The sequence below is a fragment of the Podarcis pityusensis genome (assembly GCF_964106645.2).
Source record: "Podarcis pityusensis genome assembly, chromosome: 15".
NCBI classification, from domain to species: Eukaryota; Metazoa; Chordata; class Lepidosauria; order Squamata; family Lacertidae; genus Podarcis; species Podarcis pityusensis.
The window spans coordinates 8,323,400-8,348,215 of record NC_138040.1 but is presented as its reverse complement, the minus strand read 5'-3'; the positions used below and the strand labels follow the sequence as shown (position 1 = coordinate 8,348,215).

Genomic DNA, 24,816 nt, shown 5'->3' with positions numbered 1-24,816 from the left:
GTTAAGAGAAGCTTCGCCATGGCTTTGTGTGAGGTCTGAATTCACAACTCCTATTTAACAGAAACTGTTTCCCCTCCCGGGGCTGCTGCACCTGGAAATGGAAGTGAGCTTGAAGCTGTGGGAAGAAACAGAAGCAGAGCCATAATTTACTTATTGGACACCTAGAAACTCAAACCATGGTGTGGGTTCTAAATTAGAGTTGGCACAGACTGTTGCTTGATGTGATGACAGAATTGAGCTACAGTTTGATTGGTCAGGGTGTGCTATTTTGTGCATATACAGGATTTTTGTAAAATAAAATCTAGGCAAAGAATGCTGCCCTACTGATAAAATCAAAAGTTGGTGGGGGGGGGGACAGGACTGAGAGTTGGCCATAGACCGAAACTCTCACTTTAGCATAGAGCAGGCTTGACCAAACTCTTCCAGCTACATAAACATCTCTCTTGCTGGACACCATGTGTATGGTGGTGTAGGGGAGATAACGGGTGGTATTCAACTAAATTTTACTCACAATAAACATATTGAAATTAGTGAACATGACTAAGTTACATAGAATAGTTTCAAAGGATCTCTTCTGAGTGAAACCTAGTTAAATGCCACCCAATAACACTGGGAGGCCTCCTGTGTCTTTTACCAGATGGTCTAAGGAGAAAACTGCATAGAAATCCTTAAAAATCTTGCAGGGGGTTGTGCTCTTGCTTGCTTAACAGTGACAACTGAGACTTATGACAGGGCCCTCCAGATGTTGGGATAATGGGAGTTGGAGTCCCACAACATCTGGAGGGCCAAAAGTTCCCTATTTCTGGCTCAAGCCACTCAGTGGCATCAGTTGATGTCTGCTTCAAAGAGCAGACCCATTGACTTGACTTCCTTGGCCAATGTACACCTCCCTCCGTTGCAAGGCATGCTTTTTTCATAAAAGGTTCACTGGTTCCCAAAAGCTTTCTGCTTCTGTTCTTATTGGAGGACAAAAATACTTCCTCAAATAGCCACTTATCCTTTAGAAAACATGGGCTACTTTGCTCTTCTCATTCTCTGAAGAGTAGCCCCGTGGCACATGCCGACCAAAATAACTGTGGCACATGTTTGTTGGTTTTTCAGAACCTGCTCTTCAATCCTAGCAAGCCATTCTCAAGAGGCAACCAGAATGCAGACATAGACCTCATGATCGACTGCTTAGTGTCTTGCTTCCGCATCAACCCACACAATAACCAGCACTTCAAGGTGAGGCTTGTGGCTCTGCAGGCACATGCTCTCTAGCCTGAGGCTATTTTTGAGCCGCTGGATATGAAGGATGGATGGGTCAACAGCGGTTGGGGAGTCATGAATAATAGAGAATTCTGTTTTTCAGCAATTACAGTTTGAGTGTTTTCTAGAAATCTATTTTTAGGTAGCTAGCTTTCAGGATACCTTTCCTGCTGCTCTTTAGTGACTTTCAAGTTTTGAATCGACTGAAGAAGCCCTAGTAATCTTTTATTTTCTTGGGACCCAGTCCACCAAGAACCCCTCCCTTGAAAACCCAACAACATGGGACCACTGTGAGACCAGGCTACCTGAAAGGCTGCCTGCCTCTGTATAGACCTATAAGATAACTTGGAACATCTGGGGGAAATCTACTAGTAGTCCCATGCCTTTCAGAGTATCATTGGGTGGTGACCCCAAAGCCGGCATTTTCTGCTGTTGCTTCTGTACTGTGGAATGCCATTATAAAGCAGCCACTACCAGTTGCTTCAGGTGTTCTGTGAAGATGTATCTTTTTGTTCAGATTTTTCCTAACCTGTAAGGTTTGACCCCGCTTTACATGTTTGAATCCTCTGTACTTCTGTTTCTATTTGTTTCCATACATTTTTGTGGGTTTTGATATTGCTTTGTTGGATTTAGGTTGGATTTTTGTTTCAGTTATATGTTTTGTTTTCACATGGCTTAGATTTTTTAAAAATCTTAAGTACTTTATTGAATGCTTTTAACTAAATAAATAGGTTGCACGGGGAAAGGTGTTCACTTCATTCTTGCAGAAAAGTGTCCTTTAACAAGTCCTGCTCATTTTGATGGAGCTTGTGTTGCAGAGTTTTGTAACCCTTTGACTTCTGGGTTCATTGCAGAAGGAAACCTTATAAATGTTTCCCTTCCTCTTTTCCAGACTTGCCTGGCACAGAATTCCCCATCAACATTTCATTATGTGCTGGTAAATTCACTCCACCGTATAATCACAAATGTAAGTTACTGAGTTATCAAAAAGACTTGGTAATTTGTTCAGAAATGGTAATGATTTGATTAGAAGTGGAGAAGGAGAATGGGACTGGGGGAAGGTGGAGAGCTTACCTCTTGAAGTTACGTGGGCAATTGCATTTCAAGGGTGGAGTATACCCCAAACCAGCAGACACTTTCTAGACATCAGAATCCCATTTGTAATGCCCATCTATTGATACGTTGGCATTCCATCAGCAACTGTAGATGCCAAATGTACGTGATAAGTAGTATCATTGAAAATTGTAAACTGTATATAATAACTTGGGAAAGCCACTGTCCTTTCACTAACCTGCCTCACAGGGTTGTTATGAGGATAAAATGGGAAGTGAGTGAATCGTGTCTGCCACCGTGAGTTTCTTGGAAGGAAGGTGGGATATAAAAGTAATAATATAAATAAATAGTAGACACTTAGCATGGATGGGAAGGTCAGGATTTGGCCCTGAAATTGCATGCTTCCTTCAGATGTGCAGACACCTCCAATGTTCTTTATCTTGATTTCACATTTATGTCTGCATGGATATAAACCGGTTAAGGCAAGCCAGGTGAGGGCCTGACATTTCAAGCTAGCTTCAGAATTAGAGTTTCAAATCCTCCTTCAAAGAAGGCTTCCTGGTTTTCATTAGCCATCTTTAACATCCATGCAGACACAATGGCAAAATGATGGTCAAGCAATTTGGGGAGAATTCGCCCGAGAGGGAAGGGCCTAGAGAAGGCTGGATGCAATTCCTGCAGTTTGTTCCCGGTCCCTTAACCGTAGCTGAGGATTGGCTAGCATTGTGTCCACTGGCCTTCACCAGGCCTCCCTCCACAGCAGCAAGAATGGCTTCCAGATGTTATGTATGGGATTACCACCTGGAAGGGTGCTGCATTGCTCAGCACCACTGATTCATCCCCACTGGGAAGGAGGGCGGCAAGGATTCCTAATAGCTACTTCTAGAAACAGCATGAAAACAAAAACTTAACAACTGGAGACAATTGCTACCAAAGCTGTGTTTCTTTAAGCTGCCAATCCGATCAGGGCTTCTTTCCTACTGAAACTGGAAGCGCCCTTCTGCAGGAGACTTTTGCTCATGGTTATTAACGGCCGTTGCTTCCCCACTCCTCCGTTTTTCTGAGTTCTGAGAGGCAGACAAAAGCTTTAGGTTCAGCTGTCCGCTCAGCCATGAAAGCCTGCTGGGTGACTGTGGGCCAGTCACTACTTCACAGCCTAACCTACCTCATAGGGTGGTTGTGAGGATAAAATGGAGACGGGCAGAAAAGTGTACACCCCCTCGAGCTTCCTTGAGAAAAAGTGGGATATAAATGTAATAGTAACATAAAGAAGAAAATGGGATCTTCCATGGAGGCTTTCAAGGGATCGCTGAACATGAGTCGGGGATGCTTTAGGGATGCGATTCGCAGGATCAGGCTCCTGGGCCTGTGTGCCCCATTGAAATATTTTCTAGGTTTCATTTTGTGATCTCTCTTGGTATTCTCTCTCCCCACCCCCGGCGTTACCTTAGTCTGCACTTGACTGGTGGCCCAAGATTGACGCTGTATACTGTCATTCAGTGGAACTCCGCAGCATGTTTAGTGAAACCCTCCATAAAGCTCTACAAGGTTCTGGCGTGCACACCCCAATTCGCATGACACCGGTAAGGCCCTGCTCCTCATTTATTCAGTTGTCAGATTTTGTTGCTGTTAAAAAAAGGAAGTGTGTTCATTACTTCTCCTTGATGTTCTGTTATATCATAGAAGGTGGTACAAAGGCCGCAGTCCTTAAAAGCAGAAGTTCTAACTCTTTCCCCAATGATATTTCTTGCGTCCCAAGCAAATCCCAGGCTTAGATTTGTCCCAAGTCAACCAAGAAGAGAGTTTGGCTAGTGATACTCTTTACTTCCAAGACCATAGGAAGAAAAGTCAAAACACGAGTAGACTTGGCTACTGGAGTGCCTGGGCTTTGGATCCAATGCCATTCCAGAAATATTTGAAGGGTGAAATTTACATGGGACAGGTGGGTCAAAGGAGTACTGCCCACACCAACATTGCCTCCCCCTGCCCTCCCCCCCCCCATTTGTTTGAGTCTTCTGACCCAGACATAGATAGTGACATGAATATGAAGTGCATTGAAATGTGTAAAATATACATATAAATGTAGATCATGGAAGTGATCCACTGAATGAAAAAAGTTGAATTGGGCCCGGAAACGAATCGGCAGCCAGCTCAGTCAAGCCAGGATGGGTGTAATATGCTGAAACTGTCTTGCCCCAGTGAGCAACCTGGCTGCCAAATTCTGCACCAGCTGAAATTTCCCAGCTGTCTTCAGAGGCAGGCCAAGTGTAACAGGTTGCAGTAATCTAACCTAGAGGCTTACTAACGTATAGACAACAATAGTTAGGGTGCCCCTGTCGAGATAGGGGCACAGCTGGGCCGCTGGCTGAAGCTGATGGAAGTTGTCTCACTGGCAGCTGCTCTCCAAGGTCTCAGACAGGGGACCTGCTATGTTAGGTCATTTAACTTGGGGGTTGGGAAACTTGTGACCCTGTAGACATTGCTGGACTCCCAACTCTCCTCATCCCCAGCCTGCATGGCCCAATGGTCAAGGGATTATGGGAGTTGAAGTCCAGCAACCTTTGGAGGACCACAGGTTCTCTCATGCTTTCTTTTCAATAAGAAATGCTGGCAAATTAAACCTAGGGCCTTCTACATGCTTTGCATGTGCTCTACCGCCAAGCTGTTGCTTTTCCAGCTTTGTCAGCAAATTACAGAGATTTTTTTCATGGAAGTTTCTTGTGCTGTCAGCTGTTTTGTTGCTCCATATTACAGCATGTTGGCAGTTCAGATAAGTGATAATGTAGGAGTGTGGAAGGAGAATTGGGTTGGGGAATTATGTATACTATATGCAGAGTGTTTTCTGTGAACAGTGTAGGCTTGTGGTCTCAGGCTTTGCAGGCATTTGCCTCTGTAGTTCATGCTGGTTCCAATGCCTTGCAGCTTCTTGAATCTCTTTGTATTGTGATAGTAACACCTGTCTCTCAGAAAAAGTAACTTCATAGGAAGCTGACACAATGGTCCATCCCAGACCAGTATTGTCAACGCTGACAGGCAGCCGCTGTCCTTGATTTCAGGCAGGGGTCTTTTCCAGACTTATCTGAAGATGTCAGGGATTGCCTCTGGGACTTTCTGCATGCAAAGCAGTCATTGAGCTACAGCCCTTCCCCAAATAGTGTTCTGTTATCTTCTCTGCTGTTGATCAAAGAAACCCATTCCGCTCTTGCATATGGCTCTCCATAGTCTCCTCTCCCAAAGTTCACTCTTGCTTCTAGAGAGCTGCAGCATCTGGTGGTCCCAGACGGTTTGCCATAGGGGGATTGTGTAGAATTACATTCAGACAATTAGGGCTGCCTTGGCCTTCTTTATTTCAATGAATTCTGCATCTCTGTTGCTACTTGGTAGCTTCACATTGCATCTTTGCTTCTTAATTTGCTACGCACACTTTTTAAAAAATGGTGTTGTTATACATAGATATAGCTACACACACACACACACACACACACACACACACACTCATTCTCACAGCAGCCTTGAGAGTTTGGTTCAGGTGAGGGAATGTGATGTCCCAAGCTGAGTTAAAGGGCCCTTGAGCTGTCAAGCTGTGTTGTCAGTTGCAAAGACATACCCATAAAACCCACCCACTTTGCAGCTGAAACTGTTCCTCACGACTCAGCCATGGCACTGATAGAGGAAAGAATAAGACTGATTTCTTTGGAAATTTAAGGATCTATGTGTTCATATATGGGGAGGAAAAGAACGAACAATTGTGCATTGCAGCTCTGACACTGATTGGCGGCACTTTGTCTTCTGCTTCTTATTTTCTGTTCATATTGGCTGCTGTCGCTCACATGATCAGATGCCAACCAGTCACTGCTATGCATTGCAGTGGGCTTCTGTTGCTGTAAGTATATGACCCATTGTTAACTACCACAGAAAAGCTTTCCCTTATTTCCCCCCGTGACTTTTCTGTGTATAGTTACCACTACAGTCATGTCACTTCATTTCAGTGATTGATTATGTAGCATGCTTTCACCTGTTGGCTGTAATGAAACAATTAAAACCCATTTCACAGACCAGGTGACATGAGCGGTTTTATTCTCTCCATTATTCCCCTGCCCTCGCATCCCTTAATTTATCACAACTTGTTTTCTTAAACATGAAGTGATGCCCTCCTTCAGTATAAACTGCTAGTTCTTTATTTTTTGTTCTTTGACAAATGGGTTAACAGCAAAGATTTTTCCTGGGGCTGGTGTAAGTATAACCATGGTTAGGAGATTGGGAGCCAACCATAGGGCTGTATATTCTCCCTCTTTCAGGAGGAAATTCCTCTTTCCCTGCTTCAACCATGTTTAAAGGATACATCAGCACCGACCTTCACCTTGTTTGTGACAAACTAGGGTTTCAGCATGCAGTTTAATGTCGGTTTCAAATCCTGGGTAGTCCTGACCATGGTTAAGATAAATGCTGAAGTCAGCAGTCAGTGCCTTGACTGCAGTTAAGATGTGAGTAGGGAATTGCCTTCTGAAAGCGGAACTGGATGCACTCCCTTTTCTTGTTCAGAGGGAAGCACTATTAAATCTGTACTCTCATTAGATTTCTTTGTGAAAATAGTGTGCAGTTGTAACATCAGCTATCAAATACTAGATTTGAGAACAAATTCATAAACTTTTTTATTTTTGAGTAACTAAATCCATTGTTATTTTTAAAAAGTTTTCAGTTTCACCAAGATGGTTTAGAGGGTTTACCCTCAAAGAATGATCAACTCATTCTCTCTGCCCACCTCCCACCTTCATTTAGATAATTTGTTTTTAGTATGTTAATGCATATGATTTTGGTCCTGCTGTTGGGTGTCTTGTGTGTGTAGAAATAGAAAACAATTCATTAACATGAAAACATATTTTGTATTTTATCGCCATTAATATGCATACATTGTTGTGTGCAGATTGGGTTAGGACTGTGTCTGCTTAGTTATCAGTATCATTCTCTGCTAGGAATGAGAATAACTGTGCTTGTATTTGTGCATTTCTGCTCCTAAGGTTCAGGACTGCCAAGAATTTCTAATCTTATGGCAAGGGTTGATGTGGTCATGGATTGGAGGGGAGTTTGTAAAGAGAAAGAACCTTGCCACTCGAAGGCCCTCTTGGAAACCTCCTCTGGTTCATAATACCCTGCTTGCCTGAGGCCTAGAAGCTTTATTCCTAAGTAAACTTGGATTCTTAGAGTGACCACTGATTTCATATTTTATGTTCTGCTTTTCCTGGTGATTGTCTAGTTTACATGCAGCCCTGAGTTCCACAGCCTTTGGTCAATTGCACACAACCAAGGGAAATACTTTTTAAAAATGTCCAGATTTGGATTGAAGCAGCCCATATGTTTGTTTGGTTAGCAAAAACATTCATAGATTTATTTACTTACTTACTTTTTAAAAGAGAGATCAGCCACAATTTTAAATGGTCAGTGGTGTTTTTCTACATTTAGTTCTTTAAGTTTTATTTGCTGTTTTTTAAATATGTGGCAGGGAGGGAATCAATGTTGAGATGGTTGGGATGCAGTGCCAAACTGTGGTTTGGTATAGCATCTGAACTGGCAGCCTTCAGCAAATCATGGTTTTTAAGAGACTGCCAAACCAGGATCTGTTTTTTTGGAATGTGTAAGATGGGGAGAGCAGTTTCTCCTTGATTCCATGCTCCTATTTGCCATATTTTGGACATTCAACAGCAAATACGAAAGTCACCCACACAAGACGGAAAAAGTTTCAGTGTGAAGCTGCTGAGTAGGGCTTCATTTTTTTATTTGTCACTATCTTGAATTGGGGTAAACTGAGACTGGGAGTTGCACGTTCAATGGGGAAAGCAATTGCTCCTCTGTGTACATGAGCAGCATTCATCTGCTTTGCCAGTTCATTATTTACTAGTTTGGAATAAGGCCACCCCGACTTGTATCCTTAACCACCGTGTCCTTGGACCGTACTTCAATTTTGATTCTGCATAGTGTGCTAGGTCTACAAAAATCTTCTAGCTGTGTTGCGTACATGGAAGCTCCATGTTCAGGGGCAGCTAGCCACTAAAGGCCACTTTCTTGAGAGCAACATGTCATGGACTGACTGGATGCAGAGGAACGGTGGGAGACAGCAGCCGGGGAACCCCCAAGGTGCACCCCAGGGGAAGAAGCATCAGAGCCAAGGGATTGGTGGTGGGATGATGATCAGTGGTCAGAGAGAGAAGAGGGAGCAGACTGGGAGGAGCGGATGTTGGAAGCTGAAGGGGCCACAGAGTTTAGTAGGCAGGATGTGGCTGGGGCAGAAAACAGTCCAGGTTCAGGAGCAGAAGCGGAGGCTGGAGAGAGGGTTGGTTGATGAGACAGGCTGCTGAAGAATCCAGGGAGTCTCCCCCTCCTGCTGCAACCAGCTCCCCTCCTGCCTGATCTCCTAGAACACACACAGAGAGGGAAAAGAGCAGAGAGTGGTTATAATAATAATAATAATAATAATAATAATAATAATAATAATAATTTATTATTTGTACCCCGCCCATCTGGCTTGGTTTCCCCAGCCACTCTGGGCGGCTTCCATAGAAACAAAAAATACAGTAAAATATCACAGATTAAAAGCTTCCCTGAACAGGGCTGCCTTAAGATGTCTTCTAAATGTCAGGTAGTTATTTATCGCTTTGACATCTGATGGGAGGGCGTTCCACAGGGCGGGCGCCACTACCGAGAAGGCCCTCTGCCTGGTTCCCTGTAGCTTTGCTTCTCGCAATGAGGGAACCGCCAGAAGGCCCTCGGCGCTGGACTATGAGCAAGCTTAGTCTACAACTGCTTGGGGGAAATCCTGGAGAGGAGGGTACTTAGGCAGCTGTGGGAAGGCAGGGACCTTCAGTCCTCACATCTGCCTCCTTGGAGCAAGAGTTACTGGGAAGAGTTGCTGGGATCACTAAGCCTGCACTGAGTTTAATTTTAACCTATTTTTATTTACGTGTTCTCTATTCCTGTATATGTCCATGTCTCTGGTCTGTGACCGTAATAAATCGATTCTGATAGGCCTGGACTGTTTTGGTTGCTTTGAATAAAGCGTTAATTCACTGACATAGCATTTTAATTTATTGCTGGCCTGCACCGGACTCCAGCTCCAGACACAACAGCAGGGGAGGACTGTTGCCTTCATGACTTGCTTGTGGGCTTCTCAGAGTCGTGCTCTTCTTGCAGAATACAGCACACTGGACTAGACGGACCTTCGCCCTTTTCCCGCAGAGTTTATCATAATGGAACACAAATGTCTCTTGTGCTGTTCAGCCTCCTGGCCTCCCCTTGTTCTTGCTACTACTTCCAGTTCTGCGACATTCTGCTTAAGATGGAGCAACTAGAATTCTGCCCAGTATTCCAAGTGCAACTACAAAATAGGCAGCCAGTTCTGTTTTCAGTCTTGTTCCTAATGATTCCAACACTCAGTTTGCTTTTTAAAAAACTTATACTGCAGACCAAATTTATGTTTTCAGTGAGCTTGTCCCTCCTGGGCTCTTCTTTCCTGGGTCGTCACAGTGGTAGATTCAGCATTGTCTAAAAGTTCTCAGGAAATAAATATTGGGATCTTTTTGAAGGTTCCATGGCAATGTCATCTCAGCTAACAAGAAGAGGTTGAATGATAAAACCCGGCTATTCTACTCATTTTCCGTTACTATGCTATATGACATTAATTGTATAAGTATTACTTTTTAAAAGAGTGGGGAGTTACATATTTGGAGTAATCAGTGCCTTGTTGACAGTCATATCATGTTTTCTTCCCCACCCTTAGAGTCTTACATTTAAAGAGAAAATGACGAGCCTTAAGTTTAAAGAAAAGCCTACAGATGTTGAAACCAGAAGTTACAAGGTCTTGTTGTTATCTATGGTAAAGCTGATCCATGCTGATCCTAAACTTTTGCTCTGTGTAAGTAAAAGTTCTTTTTTAAAAACAAAATGAAATGAAATGAAATACCAACTCTTGGGGTTTCTTTTACAGTCTTTGAACCAAAAAAACAAGGCATTGACTTTCCAAAAATTTCCCTGTATTAAACTTCCTTAGGAAAGTTTAGTATTGATAGCAGTTTCCATTCCAATGGCATAGAACACATGATTTGGAATGGAAAAAAGAATTAGTAACCCTTATTAGTAAGCTAAAGGTAAAGGGACCCCTGACCATTAGGTCTAGTAGTGGCCGACTCTGGGGTTGCGGCACTCATCTTGCTTTATTGGCTGAGGGAGCCGGTGTACAGCTTCCGGGTCATGTGGCCAGCATGACTAAGCTGCTTCTGGCAAACCAGAGCCACGCACGGAAACGCCGTTTACCTTCCCGCCGGAGCGGTACCTATTGCACTTTGACGTGCTTTCGAACTGCTAGGTTGGCAGGAGCAGGGACCGAGCAACAGGAGCTCACCCCGTTGCAGGGATTCAAACCGCCAATCTTCTGATCGGCAAGTCCTAGGCTCCACAGCGCCACCCACATCCCTTAACCCTTATTAGTAGGTTGGCATAATTTTGTGGATGCTATTATCTAAAATGACCACCCTCCTGCATCACCTGTCTCATGAACCTACGTTCATACAATTTATAACGTACAGAATATGGCATGATTAAGTGAAAGCAGAAGAAGGAGCAGTTGTTTATGATTACTTTTGTTATCATGTAGTTATGTATTTTTCATGTAAGCCACCTTGAGCATGGTTTGAACTGTGGAAAGGCAACATACAAATAAAATTATGTATTTATGCATGTATGCAACCCTATGATTGGTGTGCAGACAACCCTTTTTTGGGGGGAGTAAGATAGTTTCATTGCTGCATGCTTTGGTTCGTTGAGCCTAGAAAAGGAAGGCGCGCAGCATTCCTGACCCTTAGGACAAACTAAATGCCCAATCCTAGTAGAATTTTTCAGTCTAAAGTTATGAAGAAGCCTGGAGTCACTTAATATGCCCAGAAGAATCAAGTTGTTGAACGTTTCCAGGACGGTACTGCTATGCAATACAGGTAGAGGAATTGTCTGTTTAAATCCTCCATCTTAAAAACAAAAAAATGTTTATTGGGTGTTGATATCAACTGGATTGTATATTTCCAAACATGCAGAATCAAGCATTGCCTGTTCCTTCTTCCTAGCAGCCCGGGGTGTGACCTGAAACCTACATAGTACCTAACAGAGCCTCAGGTTGGCTCCCTATGTTAATGAAAGGCTGTTTCCAGTGGTGGCAGGGAGTGTGAGCTCCCCCTCTAGTGAAGAAATATGCAAAAGTCTTTCAGAATACACAAAGGTTTTCCCCAAGGATGTCCTGCAGGGCAAGAGCTGACTTGGAGGATCAGGGGTCTACTTCTCTGCAATATTTTTTTTAAGTGTACAGGGAAATTATACCAGTGAATTTGGAATATGAATGTCAGTGAACCCGCACCTTATCGTTTTGTACTTTCCTTTACAGAATCCAAGGAAACAAGGTCCTGAGACTCAGGGCAGCACCGCTGAACTCATAACAGGCCTTGTCCAGCTGGTGCCACAATCCAGCATGCCTGAAATAGCACAAGAAGCCATGGAGGTCAGGAGCTAAGTGACATGCAAGCCCATTACTGTATTGTTTGCAGATCTGAATGTGTGTCCCCGTGCCCTGCTTCAAAGTGAGCCACTCTTCTTTTAAAAAACGACAGTGTGTCACAGTCTGAAGTCCTGGTTTTAAAATGGGCTCTCGCCCATTTCATAACAAGGCAGATTATTGCTTTGTTTTTGTTATTATTTTTATTATGCATTTTGTGTTTTTTATATTGTAATTTTATGCTGTGAAACTCCCTGAGATCTACAGATGAAGAGCAGTATAACAACAACAACAACAACAACAACAACAACACAATATAATATAATATAATATAATATAATATAATATAATATAATATAATAATATATTATGCAGAGCATTAAGTTAATTTAGTGGTTTCTCCATTTTTGGTCCCTTCAGGCCTTGCTTGTGCTCCATCAGTTAGACAGCATTGACTTGTGGAATCCAGACGCACCCATCGAAACATTCTGGGAGATCAGGTGAGTACATTGCTTGTTTTGGGCTTGGTAAGAATTGTCTGTCTCCTGACTCAAGTTTCCTGCGCTACACACCATAACTATAAATGATCAGAAAGTATATATAAACAATGCCGCTCTGAGGCGAGACTGAATTGCCTATTCTTTTCAATACAGTGGGGCACTCTGTATGTTTTGGGTTTCCCTTTCCAAAGATCGGTGAAACGGTTGTGCTTAATCCAGTGGAGTGCTTTTAATTTAGATTTATTTGAGGAAATACCGTACAGTGAAAAAATGTCCACAATTGCAAAAAATAAAAAATAAATAAATGATCCATGCACAGGAGATGAAACAATAGAATGTAAAATTGAAACTACATAAGCCTGGTGAAAATGTCAACCAATCACTCAGTGCCCCATGATGAAAGAATGTGCTCATGAAAAGATGTCGGGGAAGGACACAGGTGTAGAAAATTCAGAGCCCCCAGCTGCCCAACGTGGCTTGCCCAGGAGTAGGGAGATAAGCATCTGGTCTGCTGGCCAGAAAAGATTCCATACCCCATCTTACATGATTTATCCTGTGTGATCTTCCTTGCTGAGATGTGCTAGTTGGGGGTTGGAGTTGGGAATAATGAGGTGCCCCTATTGTTTATGTTGAGGCTCACATAGACTCTCTTTGCCAATTGTAGAGGCCCTAAGATGCCCTTCAAACACTCTAGCCCTTCAGCAGATCCATTTTTAGTGTTGTGTCCGTCCGTCCCCCACACGGAGAGCATCCACAGTTGCCTATCAGGACAGCCAAGGCAGCCCTGGGTATACAATAGAGGGTTACTAGTGTAGTGCCTGCAGGCCCCCATGTGCTCGCAAAGACTTTTCTAGATGCCTGCAGGATCCCTGCCTCCCTCCCCCCCCCCTTCTGAAAATAGACGTTCTGCTGTAGCCAGTTAGGTTGTGGTGGGTGCCTGGTTGCAGATTGTGTGTGGTGCCTATAACAGCTGCTCTGGTTTTCAGATGTGCTCATGGGTCAAAAAAGTGAATGAATGAAATAGCTCAGTTTATTCTAGTTCTCTCACCCAAACTGCCCCCCAACCCCTATTTATCTCTTAGGCTATGTTGTGCTCAGAATTCTTGATACAAATACTGTAGCCCTGCAAAAGGGTTTTAGCATACTAGTTAGGAAACTGTCAAAAGGAGAGGGTGTTGGTGTGGGGAGAAGGCAGGTGTCCACTGGGATCCCCTGCAGGGGATTGAGTATGTGTACCTCTTGTCATCACAGCTTTTGTAATGTGCTGCTTATTGTAAATATTGCCGCTGAAGTTACGGAAAACACTTTAATAAGTGGCTATTGATTGGCACTTTCCTAATTCTTGCAGCTCACAAATGCTGTTTTGTATATGCAAGCGGCTAACAAGCAATCAGATTCTCAGCAGCACAGAAATCCTCAAGTGGCTGCGAGAGATTTTGATCTGCAGGAACACATTTCTTCTGAAAAACAAAGTAAGTGAGCACTTTGAAACTTGAAAAGCATTTCAAAAGGGGCTTGCTGCTTCTGACTTGCTCCAGCTCTTGGCTTATTGGATAGTTATTGGATGGGAAGGAAATTTGGCTAGCTTTCCCGCTCAGAAAGGGAAGTGAAATTGTGTTTTGTTTTCTCCTTTCATAGATAAAGCCCCAGTAAATACATCTCTCTCTCCTGTGTATGTGTGTGCGTGTCTCATTTCCTTTACCTTCTACAAAAGCAGAGTGACTTATTTATTTTTCCTCTCTTTCTCCCCATAGCAATCAGATAGGAGTTCCTGTCCCTTTCTCTTCCTTTATGGGGTAGGATGCGATGTCTCTGGGGGTGGAGCTAATCAAATTTCTCTTGACCATGAAGAGATGATGCGTTGTATCCCAGGAGCTACGCTTAGGAAAGGAAAAGGGAGCTTTTGCATGGTACGTGACCATAACGCAAGTGCTGTCATACAGAGCACTGCTGCTGCTGCTATTACTGCTACAGTAGTTAGAGGTGCTATTTCAGACCTTAGTCAATTCTGATATCTCACCACGCAGAGCAGCCACACAGAACCAAGACGTTCCTTGTTCTGTATCCCATCAGCTGCTGAAAGCTAGGAAGAACATGAAAACACATCAGGGATAGAATTAGGGTCACTTAGAAATGTACTTGCTGAAGCAAGAATAGCCAATGGTGTGCCCACTAGAGATACTGAACTACAGCAATGAACACTCATTATCTCTAACCACTGGCCATGCTGGCTGAGGCTAGTGAGATTTGCAGTCCAAAACATCTGGAAGGCATTTCCTTGGCTGCCGCGTGCTTGAAACACCCTTCGCTGAACATCAAGGCCCCCGTTCCCATCAGCTGCAACAGTCCAGGGGGGTGACAGTTGCAATCACAACAATGTCTGCAGGGCTGCAGGTTCCCCACTACTGATCTAGCTCAATAGAGAGCTGTATTCATTTGTACTCTGCAGACGTCCTTTAAAACGCTATGGCTTGTCTTGACTGTTTGTGGAGAGCAGCAATGATTAACGTGGCCCGTTGTTCTTTTTCCCAAGGAAAGTGCTGCAGGCTGCAGCGGGACGCCGATATGCCGCCAAGCGCAGACCAAATTGGAGGTGGCCCTGTATATGTCCCTCTGGAGCCCCGACACTGAGGCAGTGCTTGTTGCGATGTCCTGTTTCCGACATCTTTGCGAGGAAGCGGATATCAGATGTGGCGTAGATGAGGTGTCGGTTCACAACTTTTTGCCCAATTACAACACCTTTATGGAGTTTGCTTCCGTGAGCAACATGATGTCAACAGGTGAGAAGAGGGAGAGAAGGTGTCTTGTCAGTTGAGCTTGGGAAAATTGAACAAGAAAAGTGGAGGGTGGAGTGCACTTTTAGGTTGGTGTTTCAAGCTGGAAATTTTGCTTTAAAAATAATAAATGATTTAAAAATGATACAGTGGAACCTTTGTTCTCAAACTTAATCCTTTCCGGAAATCTGTTTGACTCCCAAAATGTTTGAAAACCAAGGCACGGCTTCCAATTGGCGCAGGCACCCCAGAAACAAAAGCCGACAGCGGCAACAGACGTTCGGCTTCCAAAAGACGTTCGAAAACCAGAACACTTACTTCTGGGTTTTCGGCGTTTGGGAGCCAATTTGTTCATCAACTAAGCCATTTGAGAACCAAGGTTCCACTGTACATTAAATCCCATTAACCAAAAATGTCTCTGTGAAAACTAAAGGGCAATTGTTTATTCAGAGGCAAGCATTAATGCAGATATGTCTTGTCAGTCTTTTTTGATTAAGGATGTTTATTGGTAGAGGAAACTTCCATAAAGTTTTCAACAAAGCAACCTTTTAAAAGTTGAAAATGTACTGAATTTCTGACCACATGCCTTTAGGAAGAGCAGCTCTCCAGAAAAGAGTGATGGCATTGCTAAGGCGAATTGAACATCCGACGGCAGGTAACACTGAGGTACATTATTTCAGTTTTCTTGGGCAAAAGTATTCTTCCCTGGCAGTCGGATAACACTGGATAAGCACTTCCTAACAAATGTTTCCATGGCAGCATTAAATTAAGGTATCAGAAAACAGATTAAATAGTAAATATATACACAGAAATATGAAAACAAACCTTAATTCAGTGCATGAATTCAGTGCACATTGTATAATGGCCAAGTCACACTTCATGGAAGGCACTCTTTAAAATACAAATTTTCAGCAGCCACTTAAAAGCAAAAATACTGGTTCCCATATCTATTATTTCAGTTGTAAGCTGATTATTATTATTATTATTATTATTGTTGTTGTTGTTGTTGTTGTTGTTTCATTTTGTTTTATTAAATTTATATATCGCCCCTTCATCCAATTACAGAGAGCTGGGACCAGAACACTTATTTAATTAATTAAGCACTTAATGCCATAGTCTCTAAGCTGGGTATGATAAGGTTAAAATGCTGCAATAAAGATAAAAATCAGTTTACAATAAAATCGTAAAACCTGCTTACTTGAAATGCCTGCTGGGGAAAAAGGTCTTCACCAAGTGCCATCTGGTATTTTCTAGAAGGTATTTAGAACAGTTCTTTTTCTTTTGTCGTGTTGCAGGCTTGGGAAGCCACACATTTAAAATGGGAGACGGCTACAAATTTGATCCTCAACTTTCCAAAGGCTAAAATGGAAGATGGCCAGGTAAGGCCTTTCATAAATACCTTGCAGGCCTTTTTCTCTGCTTCTCTTTAGCATCTAATGCACAGGAGTGGGGATCCTTTGGCCATCCGGTTTTTGCTGTACTACTACTCCCATCGGCCCTAGCAGGCACAGCCACAGTCAGGGATGATGGGAGTTGTAGTTCAGCAGCATCTGGAGGGCCAGAAGTTCCCCACCCCTGGTCTAATCTAGCTTTATATGGATCTTCTCATCTTGCTGGCCCATACAGCCAAGATCTATTGTCCTCTTCTTAATGCTCTTTCTGGTTTGCTAACTTATAATGCTTAGGGAAAGCCAAGTAGTTGATTTTTTCTTCAGACCCGTCTCTGGTTGCCACTCCCTCAGCCATAGCACATCTTGTGCCATCCACCAAGCCATCTTTTGAGAAGGAGGTGGCAGTTTGCTTTGGGAAACTGCTTTTCAATAAAATTCCTAGATCAGTTTACAGGGAAAAACAGGAAACCAGAGAAGCTAATGTTACAGTAGCACGGCGGAAGCATCTAGAAACAAATCCCATTTCTGATGGTGCCATTGTGGGTTGGATATTGGATTAAAAGTCTGGTTTCAAATTGCTGCTTGGGGATGAGCTGCTTTTGAAAGCACGGGCAAGTCTGTTTCAGCCTCGGTTCCTTTCTGTAAATGGGGACTTACGATGTCCTGGGGTCGTTTTGGTGCAATTCCCAGAAAGCACCGTGCTCCGAAAGGAATATCCAAATAACAGGTGAGCGTTCTGAATTTGCATCACTGCATTTCTCTCTCCCCACCTCCCGCCATGATGTGCAACTCTTTCCAGGTCGCGGAAAGCCTCCACAAGACCATCGTCAAGAGGCGAATGTCCCATGTCAGCGGGGGAGGCTCTATAGACCTTTCGGACACAGATTCTCTGCAGGAGTGGATCAACATGACCGGCTTCCTGTGCGCGTTGGGCGGGGTGTGCCTGCAGCATCGCAGCAGCGCCGGGTTCGCGACCTACAGCCCCCCCATGGCCCCCGTGAACGAGCGCAAAGGCTCCATGATATCCATGCTGTCGACCGAGGGCAACACGGAGACCCCCGTGAGCAAGTTCATGGACCGCTTGCTGTCGCTCATGGTCTGCACCCACGAGAAAGTGGGCCTGCAGATACGGACCAACATTAAAGATCTCATGGGCCTGGAACTGAGCCCGGCGCTTTACCCCATGCTTTTCAACAAACTGAAGAACAACATCAGCAAGTTCTTTGACTCTCAAGGGCAGGTAAAGGGGTTTGCTTTAATGCAGAGATGGGTAGTATTTTGGGGGCTGCATTCCCCGGGGAAAGTGGTCAGGGGCTCTCTACCTACATACAGTGGAGGCTGCCAAGCCTACCCATTTCCTTCCTAACAGCCAGTCCAGAGGGTGGCCTTGGCTGTCGAGTTCCTCCTCCTCCATCCCAGTTTTGCCCTTGTAGAACTCAGGAGGGTGGGGGCAAAACCAGAATTAGTTGGCTCTGCCTGCCATTGGCTCTGGCTCCACTCATTGGGTGGGCTTCCTGCCTTCTGCTCTGGCAATCCCAATGGGCACCAGCCAACGCTGCCTACTTTGTGATGTTCTGGAGCCAAATCCAAAAGTGGGCAGTCAGATGAGGGTCACGTGTTTGTTTTTTTTTTTTTTACATTTCTGATCTGCCCCTTTCTTCTGGGAAGTCTTGTGTGAATTAGCCAAAGTGGCAGGCTGCAAAGGTAGAGTGTAGAAGGGAAGTGATAGTTAGAAATGAGATTGGTGGAGAGGGACATTCCAGAGATGGCTGAAAGTGTCATCCTTGAGGACCAGACACAGCTTCACACTTCTCTTTGAAGTCCAAGGCCCTGCCCCCAAATATCTTTCTGACATGCTGGAGTTGTACTGCCTGGCAGTGCAAGGAAATGTTTGACTGATGCTCCCCCCCTCCCCCTCTTGATATATATTCTATTCCATCCCTTGGGCTCATAGCATTCCCTCCCCCCATCCAATGTTAATAACCCTGCCCTAAGAAGTTTGTATTAAATGGAAATCATTTGATTTGTGAGGCGAAAGAGACCACATGGGAAAAAATGACAATGGCAACATAAAATCCATTATAAAAATCTAAAAATGTCCACTGCGCACCAAAACCAGCTGTTCCAAAGGGGCAGCTTTTGGGGATAGTTTCATTTTTCAATGCCTGCTTATTATGGGGGTGCTTTAAAGTTTGCTGTGCTGGGTAGGGTTCAGAGTTCAGTTCAAGGTGTGATGGTTGCCTCTGCAACTCTGCCTAGGAGGTCAGTGGCATAGGATACTTTGGTTCTTTAAGGAATTTAACGTGTGATCAGTGAGCGGTATATTGGCTACACACTTGCCTGACACTGGATGCAGTCTCACCTGTTTTATTTGGCTAATCATCCAGGTTTCCCTGTGAGTATTTCAAGGGTTTTTGAACAAAGGGGGGGAGAGTGTAAACAACTATTTATTTTTATCCTGCTTTTCAGACAACTATTGTCTCCAAAAAATGACTCCAGGCAACAAAAACTAGAGACAGGCCCTGCCGTCAGGCTTGCAAACTTTAAAAGAGCAGACACAATAAAGGAAAGGGTGAGTGGAGGGAAAAGGTAGAGGAGAAGGGGAGCTCAGTCCTTCCAAGGCCAAAACAAAATGGTGAGCTCTAAGTGGGTGTGCTGATCCAGTTTGAGCCAGGCTAATATCCCTTTGCTTAATGTGCTTGCTTGAATAGCAGTTGGTGACTCTTGGTCCTTTGTCCGGTGGATGGTGGTTTTTCCCCCTTCCCTTTGCAGTCCCAAGGCAACAGGTAGCTTTTGGAGGAAAGCATTTTTTTCTGGCTGAGAGCTGGCAAGCGAGCTCCCCACAGCTCCTCCTCCTCCTTTGGGCAATGGGTGAGGCCAGGTGGGTCTCCCTTTCAACACAGTCTTCTTTCTACCTGGAAGGCCCAAGCAGCATCCCTGTTGATCCTGCCCTCTGACCTTGGGCAGAAGCCAGAATGCGTGTTCCTTCCCAATAGCCCAATGGCTATTGTCAGTCTATTCCGGGGTGTGGGCTGGAGCAGGGAATTCCATAACCTAAATGAATACATTGGTGTGCAGCTAAAAGCAATTGGATATCTTGGTCTACTGGTTACTAGTTTCAATTGAACCCATTTATTAGAATTTAAAAAGTGTTAAATTCACCTGGCTTTTAAAAAAGTGAATACAGTATGTAAGAGATAAGCGAAGCCCCTAGAACACTTTTAGACTGGGAGTTTATGCCCAGCTTACCCCTAAATTTCAGCCCAAACACTAGTTTGCATTTTTGCATCAACATAGCTGACTGGGGGGGGGGGGGCGTCACTTGAGGGGGTTTCCATCCAGGCAGTGAGCTGACCCAGACCTGATTAGTTTCAGCACCCAATTTCCTATATTGGGTGGCTCCCAAATTTTGCAGCATTTTAGTGAGACTAGCCAAATGTCAATAGCTCAGGGGTATTCACAGATGTGCACAGTGCCTATTATTAGCCCCTCCCAGCAATAGGTTTGATTGCATTTCTGTACCACCATTCTGCCAATGCGCTCAAGGCCATGTTTTTATTTAGTACTTTTGTAGCGTGAAAAGATAAAAGAATACAACAGAATTTCCTTAGGCTGTTGGTAGTCCCAGAACTTTCTCCTTGCCTCCTGCCTTCCCCTTCAGGGCTTTTTAGCAGCCACTGGGAAGCTGTAGGAGGGATTTCCCCAATTCAGTGCGGAATATGTCTTCTTTCAGAGGCAGCCAGAGGTAGCAAATTTGTGTGCCTGTTTCTCATCACAGATATAGAGGTCATTAAGCGAATAATTATACTCGTGTCCCTTTTATGAACTCAGCTTGGTTTAGCACCACTGGGTATTACAATTTTAATCTAGGCTTATGAGTTTCGTTGGCATGCCGGCCAGAAAACTCAAACTACTGCACAGTTTGCTTCTGTTACAGGTCTTGTTGAATGACAGCAACACCCAGTTTGTGGAGCAGACCATTGCAATTATGAAGAACCTGCTTGATAATCATACAGAAGGGAGTTCAGAACACCTGGGACAAGCCAGCATTGAGACCATGATGCTGAACCTTGTCAGGCAAGTTGTTGTTACTGTTAATACCACTGCAGTTACTGCTACATTATGTTACCGGCCCTTTACCCTAAGGTCCCAGAATGGCTTCCAACAATTGAAACACAACATAACTATTAAAATACAGTATTACACAATATTGAAAGCAGTTTAAAACCACTTTAAAAAGTTAGCCTATTCTTACTAGTTGCCTACAGGAGATTGAAGTGGTGAGGGGCAGGCCTGGGACTCCTGTGAACCCCTCCCTCCCTCGCTATTGGACTCCAGCTTCCATCAGCTGCCTGCCTGCCAGCCAGCATGGCCAATGGATCAGGGATGATGGGAATTGTAGTCTAAAAACCTTTGGAGGACTACAGGTGGCCCACCCTGATGTACTGGTTCTTTGGACTCCTTCGGGAGGTTGTGGACTCTCCTTCCTTGGAGGTTTCTAAGCAGAGGTTGGATGGCCCTCTGTCATGAATGCTGCAGTTGAGATTCCTGCATTCCTCCCCCAGGCTGAATTCCTCACCTGACACCACCTAGTTCAGGTACCATTTTAAGTAAGTCTTGACTCTCTTTTTCTTTTTTGACATCGTGCTCTATGGCCTATATTTTTACAATCGTAGTAAGATGGCTCACTCCCAGCATTTAATAGAGGCCTGTGTGTTTATCAGAAAAATACCTCTCAGACTGTTGTTGTTGTTTTGACATGTATTTGCTTTGAAGGTGCCCCCCAGATGCTCGAGTCCTTAGAAGGAGGTTTAACCTAAACTCAGGCTTGGGCCTGTTTTTCCACAGATATGTACGTGTCCTGGGGAATCTGGTCCATGCCATTCAGATAAAAACTAAACTCTGTCAGCTTGTGAAGGTAATGATGGAGAGGCGTGATGATCTTTCCTTCTGTCAAGAGATGAAATTCAGGTGAGGGTTGGTGTTGCCTAAGTGAAGAATACTGTGCCAATCTTCCTGTTTTTCTTGGAAATAGTTGATTGAGGTGGACTGTTTCTTGCCACAATTATTATCCCTATACCTAGTTATGTCTGTGTCTGTCTTTCTGTCTGATGGCTATATATCAGGGGTCAGCAAACTTTTTCAGCTGTGGGCCGTTCCACTGTCCCTCAGACCTTGTGGGGGGCCGGACTATATTGTGGGGGGGGGGGAATGAACGAATTCCTATGCCCCACAAATAACCCAGAGATGCATTTTAAATAAAAGCACACATTCCACTCATGTAAAAACACCAGGCAGGCCCTACAAATAACCCAGAGGTGCATTTTAAATAAAAAGACACATTCTACTCATGTAAAAACACACTGATTCCTGGACCGTCCAGAGGCCAGATTTAGAAGGCAATTGAGCTGGATCTGGCCTCTGGGCCTTAGTTTGCCTACCCATGCTATATATATTTAAAGCCGAAATCAATGTGAGGTTGGCTCCAGGTTTGAGTGGGTCCTGGGCAAAGTATCCTCTGATGGTTGGGCTTTCCTCTCCATCAGTGGGCTTTGGCAGGATTACTTGGCTTTGGTAACAGAGATCCAGGTAGTGATGGTGATAGATATGCTTTGTAGGCTCCAGAGCAACACTGGGTCAGAGGCATTGTGGGAAATTGAAAGGATGACTAGATCCAACTGCCTACATGGCTGAAGAATGCCAGGTCAGGGGGGGAAATTAAGACATTTTTCATCTGAACACAAGACCGTTCTCATCTATCATTTTTTGGATGGCTCTTCAGTAGCCACAATACAAGAATACCTTTGCTATTAGTGCCTGCAGCCATTCTAGTTTCCGCCACTTGGACCACTTTGCACAATCGCTCAAAACGATATGAAGAACGCTTGAGCCTAAATCTTCCTGTGGTAAGAATTCGCCTCTACACCTGTTCATTACCCAGGTGAAGAACAACCACCTTTTGAATAAACCACAGAACCAAGGACACTATTTTCAAGTCCAGCATCCAGATATAATAATAATAATAATAATAATAATAATAATAATAATAATAATAATTTTTATTTATACCCGCCCTCCGCAGCCAAGGCCGGGCTCAGAGCGGCTTACAAGCAATTTAGAGAGCCAGTGTTTATTATAGCTGTTGCAATAGAACAGAGCTCACTCAACTCTGTGCCAGTTGAGAAGGTCTACCCTGAGGAATTTCAAAACAAAAGCTTATATAGTAGTTCAAACACAGCAAACAAAGAGTCATACGATGGGAACTGAGAGGTGTTCAGCTAGTGACGAAATGACAAATCAAGAGGGGGCTTTGGGTTGAGCTCTGTGTGTGTAGATGTTTGGTGGAAGGTATCTTTTTAGCATTTTAAAAATACACTGCCATGTTTTTGTTTTAATTTAGTAGAACTTTGTTTTTTGAATCTTCTGTAATATGCAATTTTAGGAACAAGATGGTGGAATATCTGACAGATTGGGTTATGGGAACATCCAACCAGGCAACAGATGAGGATGTGAAGTGTCTGACAAGGTGAGAGAGGCTTAAGAGGCCACTTTAGAATCTTACAATGCTTATCTTTTGCAGAAACAGGACAACAGAGATTTCTTTTTGACGGGTGCTTTGTTAATAGCAAGTGGGAACTAGCTGCTGTATAGGAGTCTGTTTTCCGCTCACTATAGGGCGGGGGAAAGAAAGAAAGAAAGAGCTGATCCAAGATCATAACACCTGCATATTGAATTACATGAGTGTTTGCATCACTTGGCCTAGGCTGTGGGTCCAGCCTTCCCATTTCTAGTGGCCTGTGTAAATTAGCAGAGGAGACAACAAACAAACACATGAGCAAGTATGCACTTGGGAGTCCCAGATTCTTCCATACTGACCTCCTGGTGGTCCTGCCTCATTATGAGATAGTTGTGTGAGAAAAGTGTCTTTTCGGGTGATGGCTTCTCATAGACACAACTCCCTGCCTGGCTGTGTCTCTGTAGTTTTAGGCTGTTGGTTAAGAAGCATCTTTTTCAGTGAGTGTTCAGAGGAGAGATCAGATTGCTAGTGCTTCTGCTATTACTAATTGTTAGTGATTTGTTATGTGTTTTCGAAGGATTGTGGTGTTTTTGCATGTTCTTATCTATTTGCCTTGTAAACTGTCCTGTGGCTTGTGTCAAGGCCGGATTATGAAACATTTTAATAAAAACAACACCCACAGGCACAATGGGGAAGATGTGACCAGTTGTTTCTGTGTAGCACGGCAAAGGGCAGGAGCAAAGCTCTGGCCCATTTTCAGAATATGTGAAGGGGGTTGCACATTCCCCATTCTAACGATGGTCTATTTCCTGCTTTGTTCAGAGATTTGGACCAAGCAAGCATGGAAGCTGTGGTGTCTCTTCTTGCGGGACTTCCGTTACAGCCTGAAGAAGGAGATGGAGTTGAATTGATGGAAGCTAAATCCCAGTTGTTCCTTAAGTAAAGGCCCTTTACCTTATTTTATTTAGTACCTGGTTGACTAAAACAGCTAGAATTTTATTACCACTTGGGCATTGCTGACACACCAGCCTTGTGGAAGGGCAGCAGGTTTTAGTCTGTAGGACATACAAGCATAACTGAATCCTGAAAGGACAGCGCTGTTATGTCCAACTTCTCAAATCCAGGAAGTAGGACATTGGCCTGTTCTGGATGGTGTTGCACTCCAGTGGGAGCACGTTCGTAGCTTGGGGGTTAATCCTAGATCCAACATTGTTGTAGATGGCCCAAGTGGCCTTGCTGGGTAGAAGTTCCTGTTTCCAGCTTTGGCTGGTTCACTGGCTACTCTTCAGTGATAACTGGCTACTCTTCAGTGATAACTATTTTCAGAGTGGATTCCCAGTAAAACAATAAAATACATAGGAGGGAGAGCAATTAAAACGACAACAGAAGGGCCAAATATAAGGTTAAAAGACTTGGGGAAACTACAATGGGCTTTTCCTTGTTCCAGAAAGTGATGAGATTAAAGCCAGGTGAATTCCTTGGGGTCAGAGTTCTGTAAATGGGGCATAGACACGTACCCTTTGGGAAATGTTGGTTTTCTGTAGGAGAGATGGAGTCCTCATATTAGGGCAGGGGGACTGTTTCTCCAGAGAGATGCAAGCCACTGTGTCTCGCTTTTAGGTACTTTACCCTGTTTATGAACCTCCTCAATGACTGCAGCGAAGTCGAAGACGAAAGCGCGCAAACAGGCGGCAGAAAACGAGGGATGTCCCGAAGGCTGGCTTCGTTACGACACTGCACAGTCCTGGCCATGTCAAACTTGCTCAACGCAAATGTGGATAGTGGCCTTATGCACTCAATAGGT

The 24,816-nt window shown here is 44.1% G+C and overlaps 1 protein-coding gene across 3 annotated transcripts in view; it reads left to right on the top strand.

The window, feature by feature from the left end:
* The window catches only part of NF1 (neurofibromin 1), a 155,445-nt gene that overhangs the window by 21,557 nt on the left and 109,072 nt on the right, over positions 1–24,816 (top strand). For all 3 annotated transcript variants that reach the window (XM_080983306.1, XM_080983308.1, XM_080983307.1), the window contains exons 10-26: positions 1,102–1,224; positions 2,141–2,215; positions 3,753–3,884; positions 10,073–10,207; positions 11,723–11,836; positions 12,251–12,330; positions 13,679–13,802; positions 14,085–14,240; positions 14,864–15,110; positions 15,697–15,770; positions 16,400–16,483; positions 17,295–17,735; positions 20,433–20,572; positions 21,344–21,466; positions 22,938–23,021; positions 23,835–23,951; positions 24,633–24,814. In XM_080983306.1, the coding sequence (XP_080839432.1) occupies positions 1,102–1,224; positions 2,141–2,215; positions 3,753–3,884; positions 10,073–10,207; positions 11,723–11,836; positions 12,251–12,330; positions 13,679–13,802; positions 14,085–14,240; positions 14,864–15,110; positions 15,697–15,770; positions 16,400–16,483; positions 17,295–17,735; positions 20,433–20,572; positions 21,344–21,466; positions 22,938–23,021; positions 23,835–23,951; positions 24,633–24,814 (2,431 nt within the window). The remainder of the gene's footprint in view (positions 1–1,101; positions 1,225–2,140; positions 2,216–3,752; positions 3,885–10,072; positions 10,208–11,722; positions 11,837–12,250; positions 12,331–13,678; positions 13,803–14,084; positions 14,241–14,863; positions 15,111–15,696; positions 15,771–16,399; positions 16,484–17,294; positions 17,736–20,432; positions 20,573–21,343; positions 21,467–22,937; positions 23,022–23,834; positions 23,952–24,632; positions 24,815–24,816) is intronic.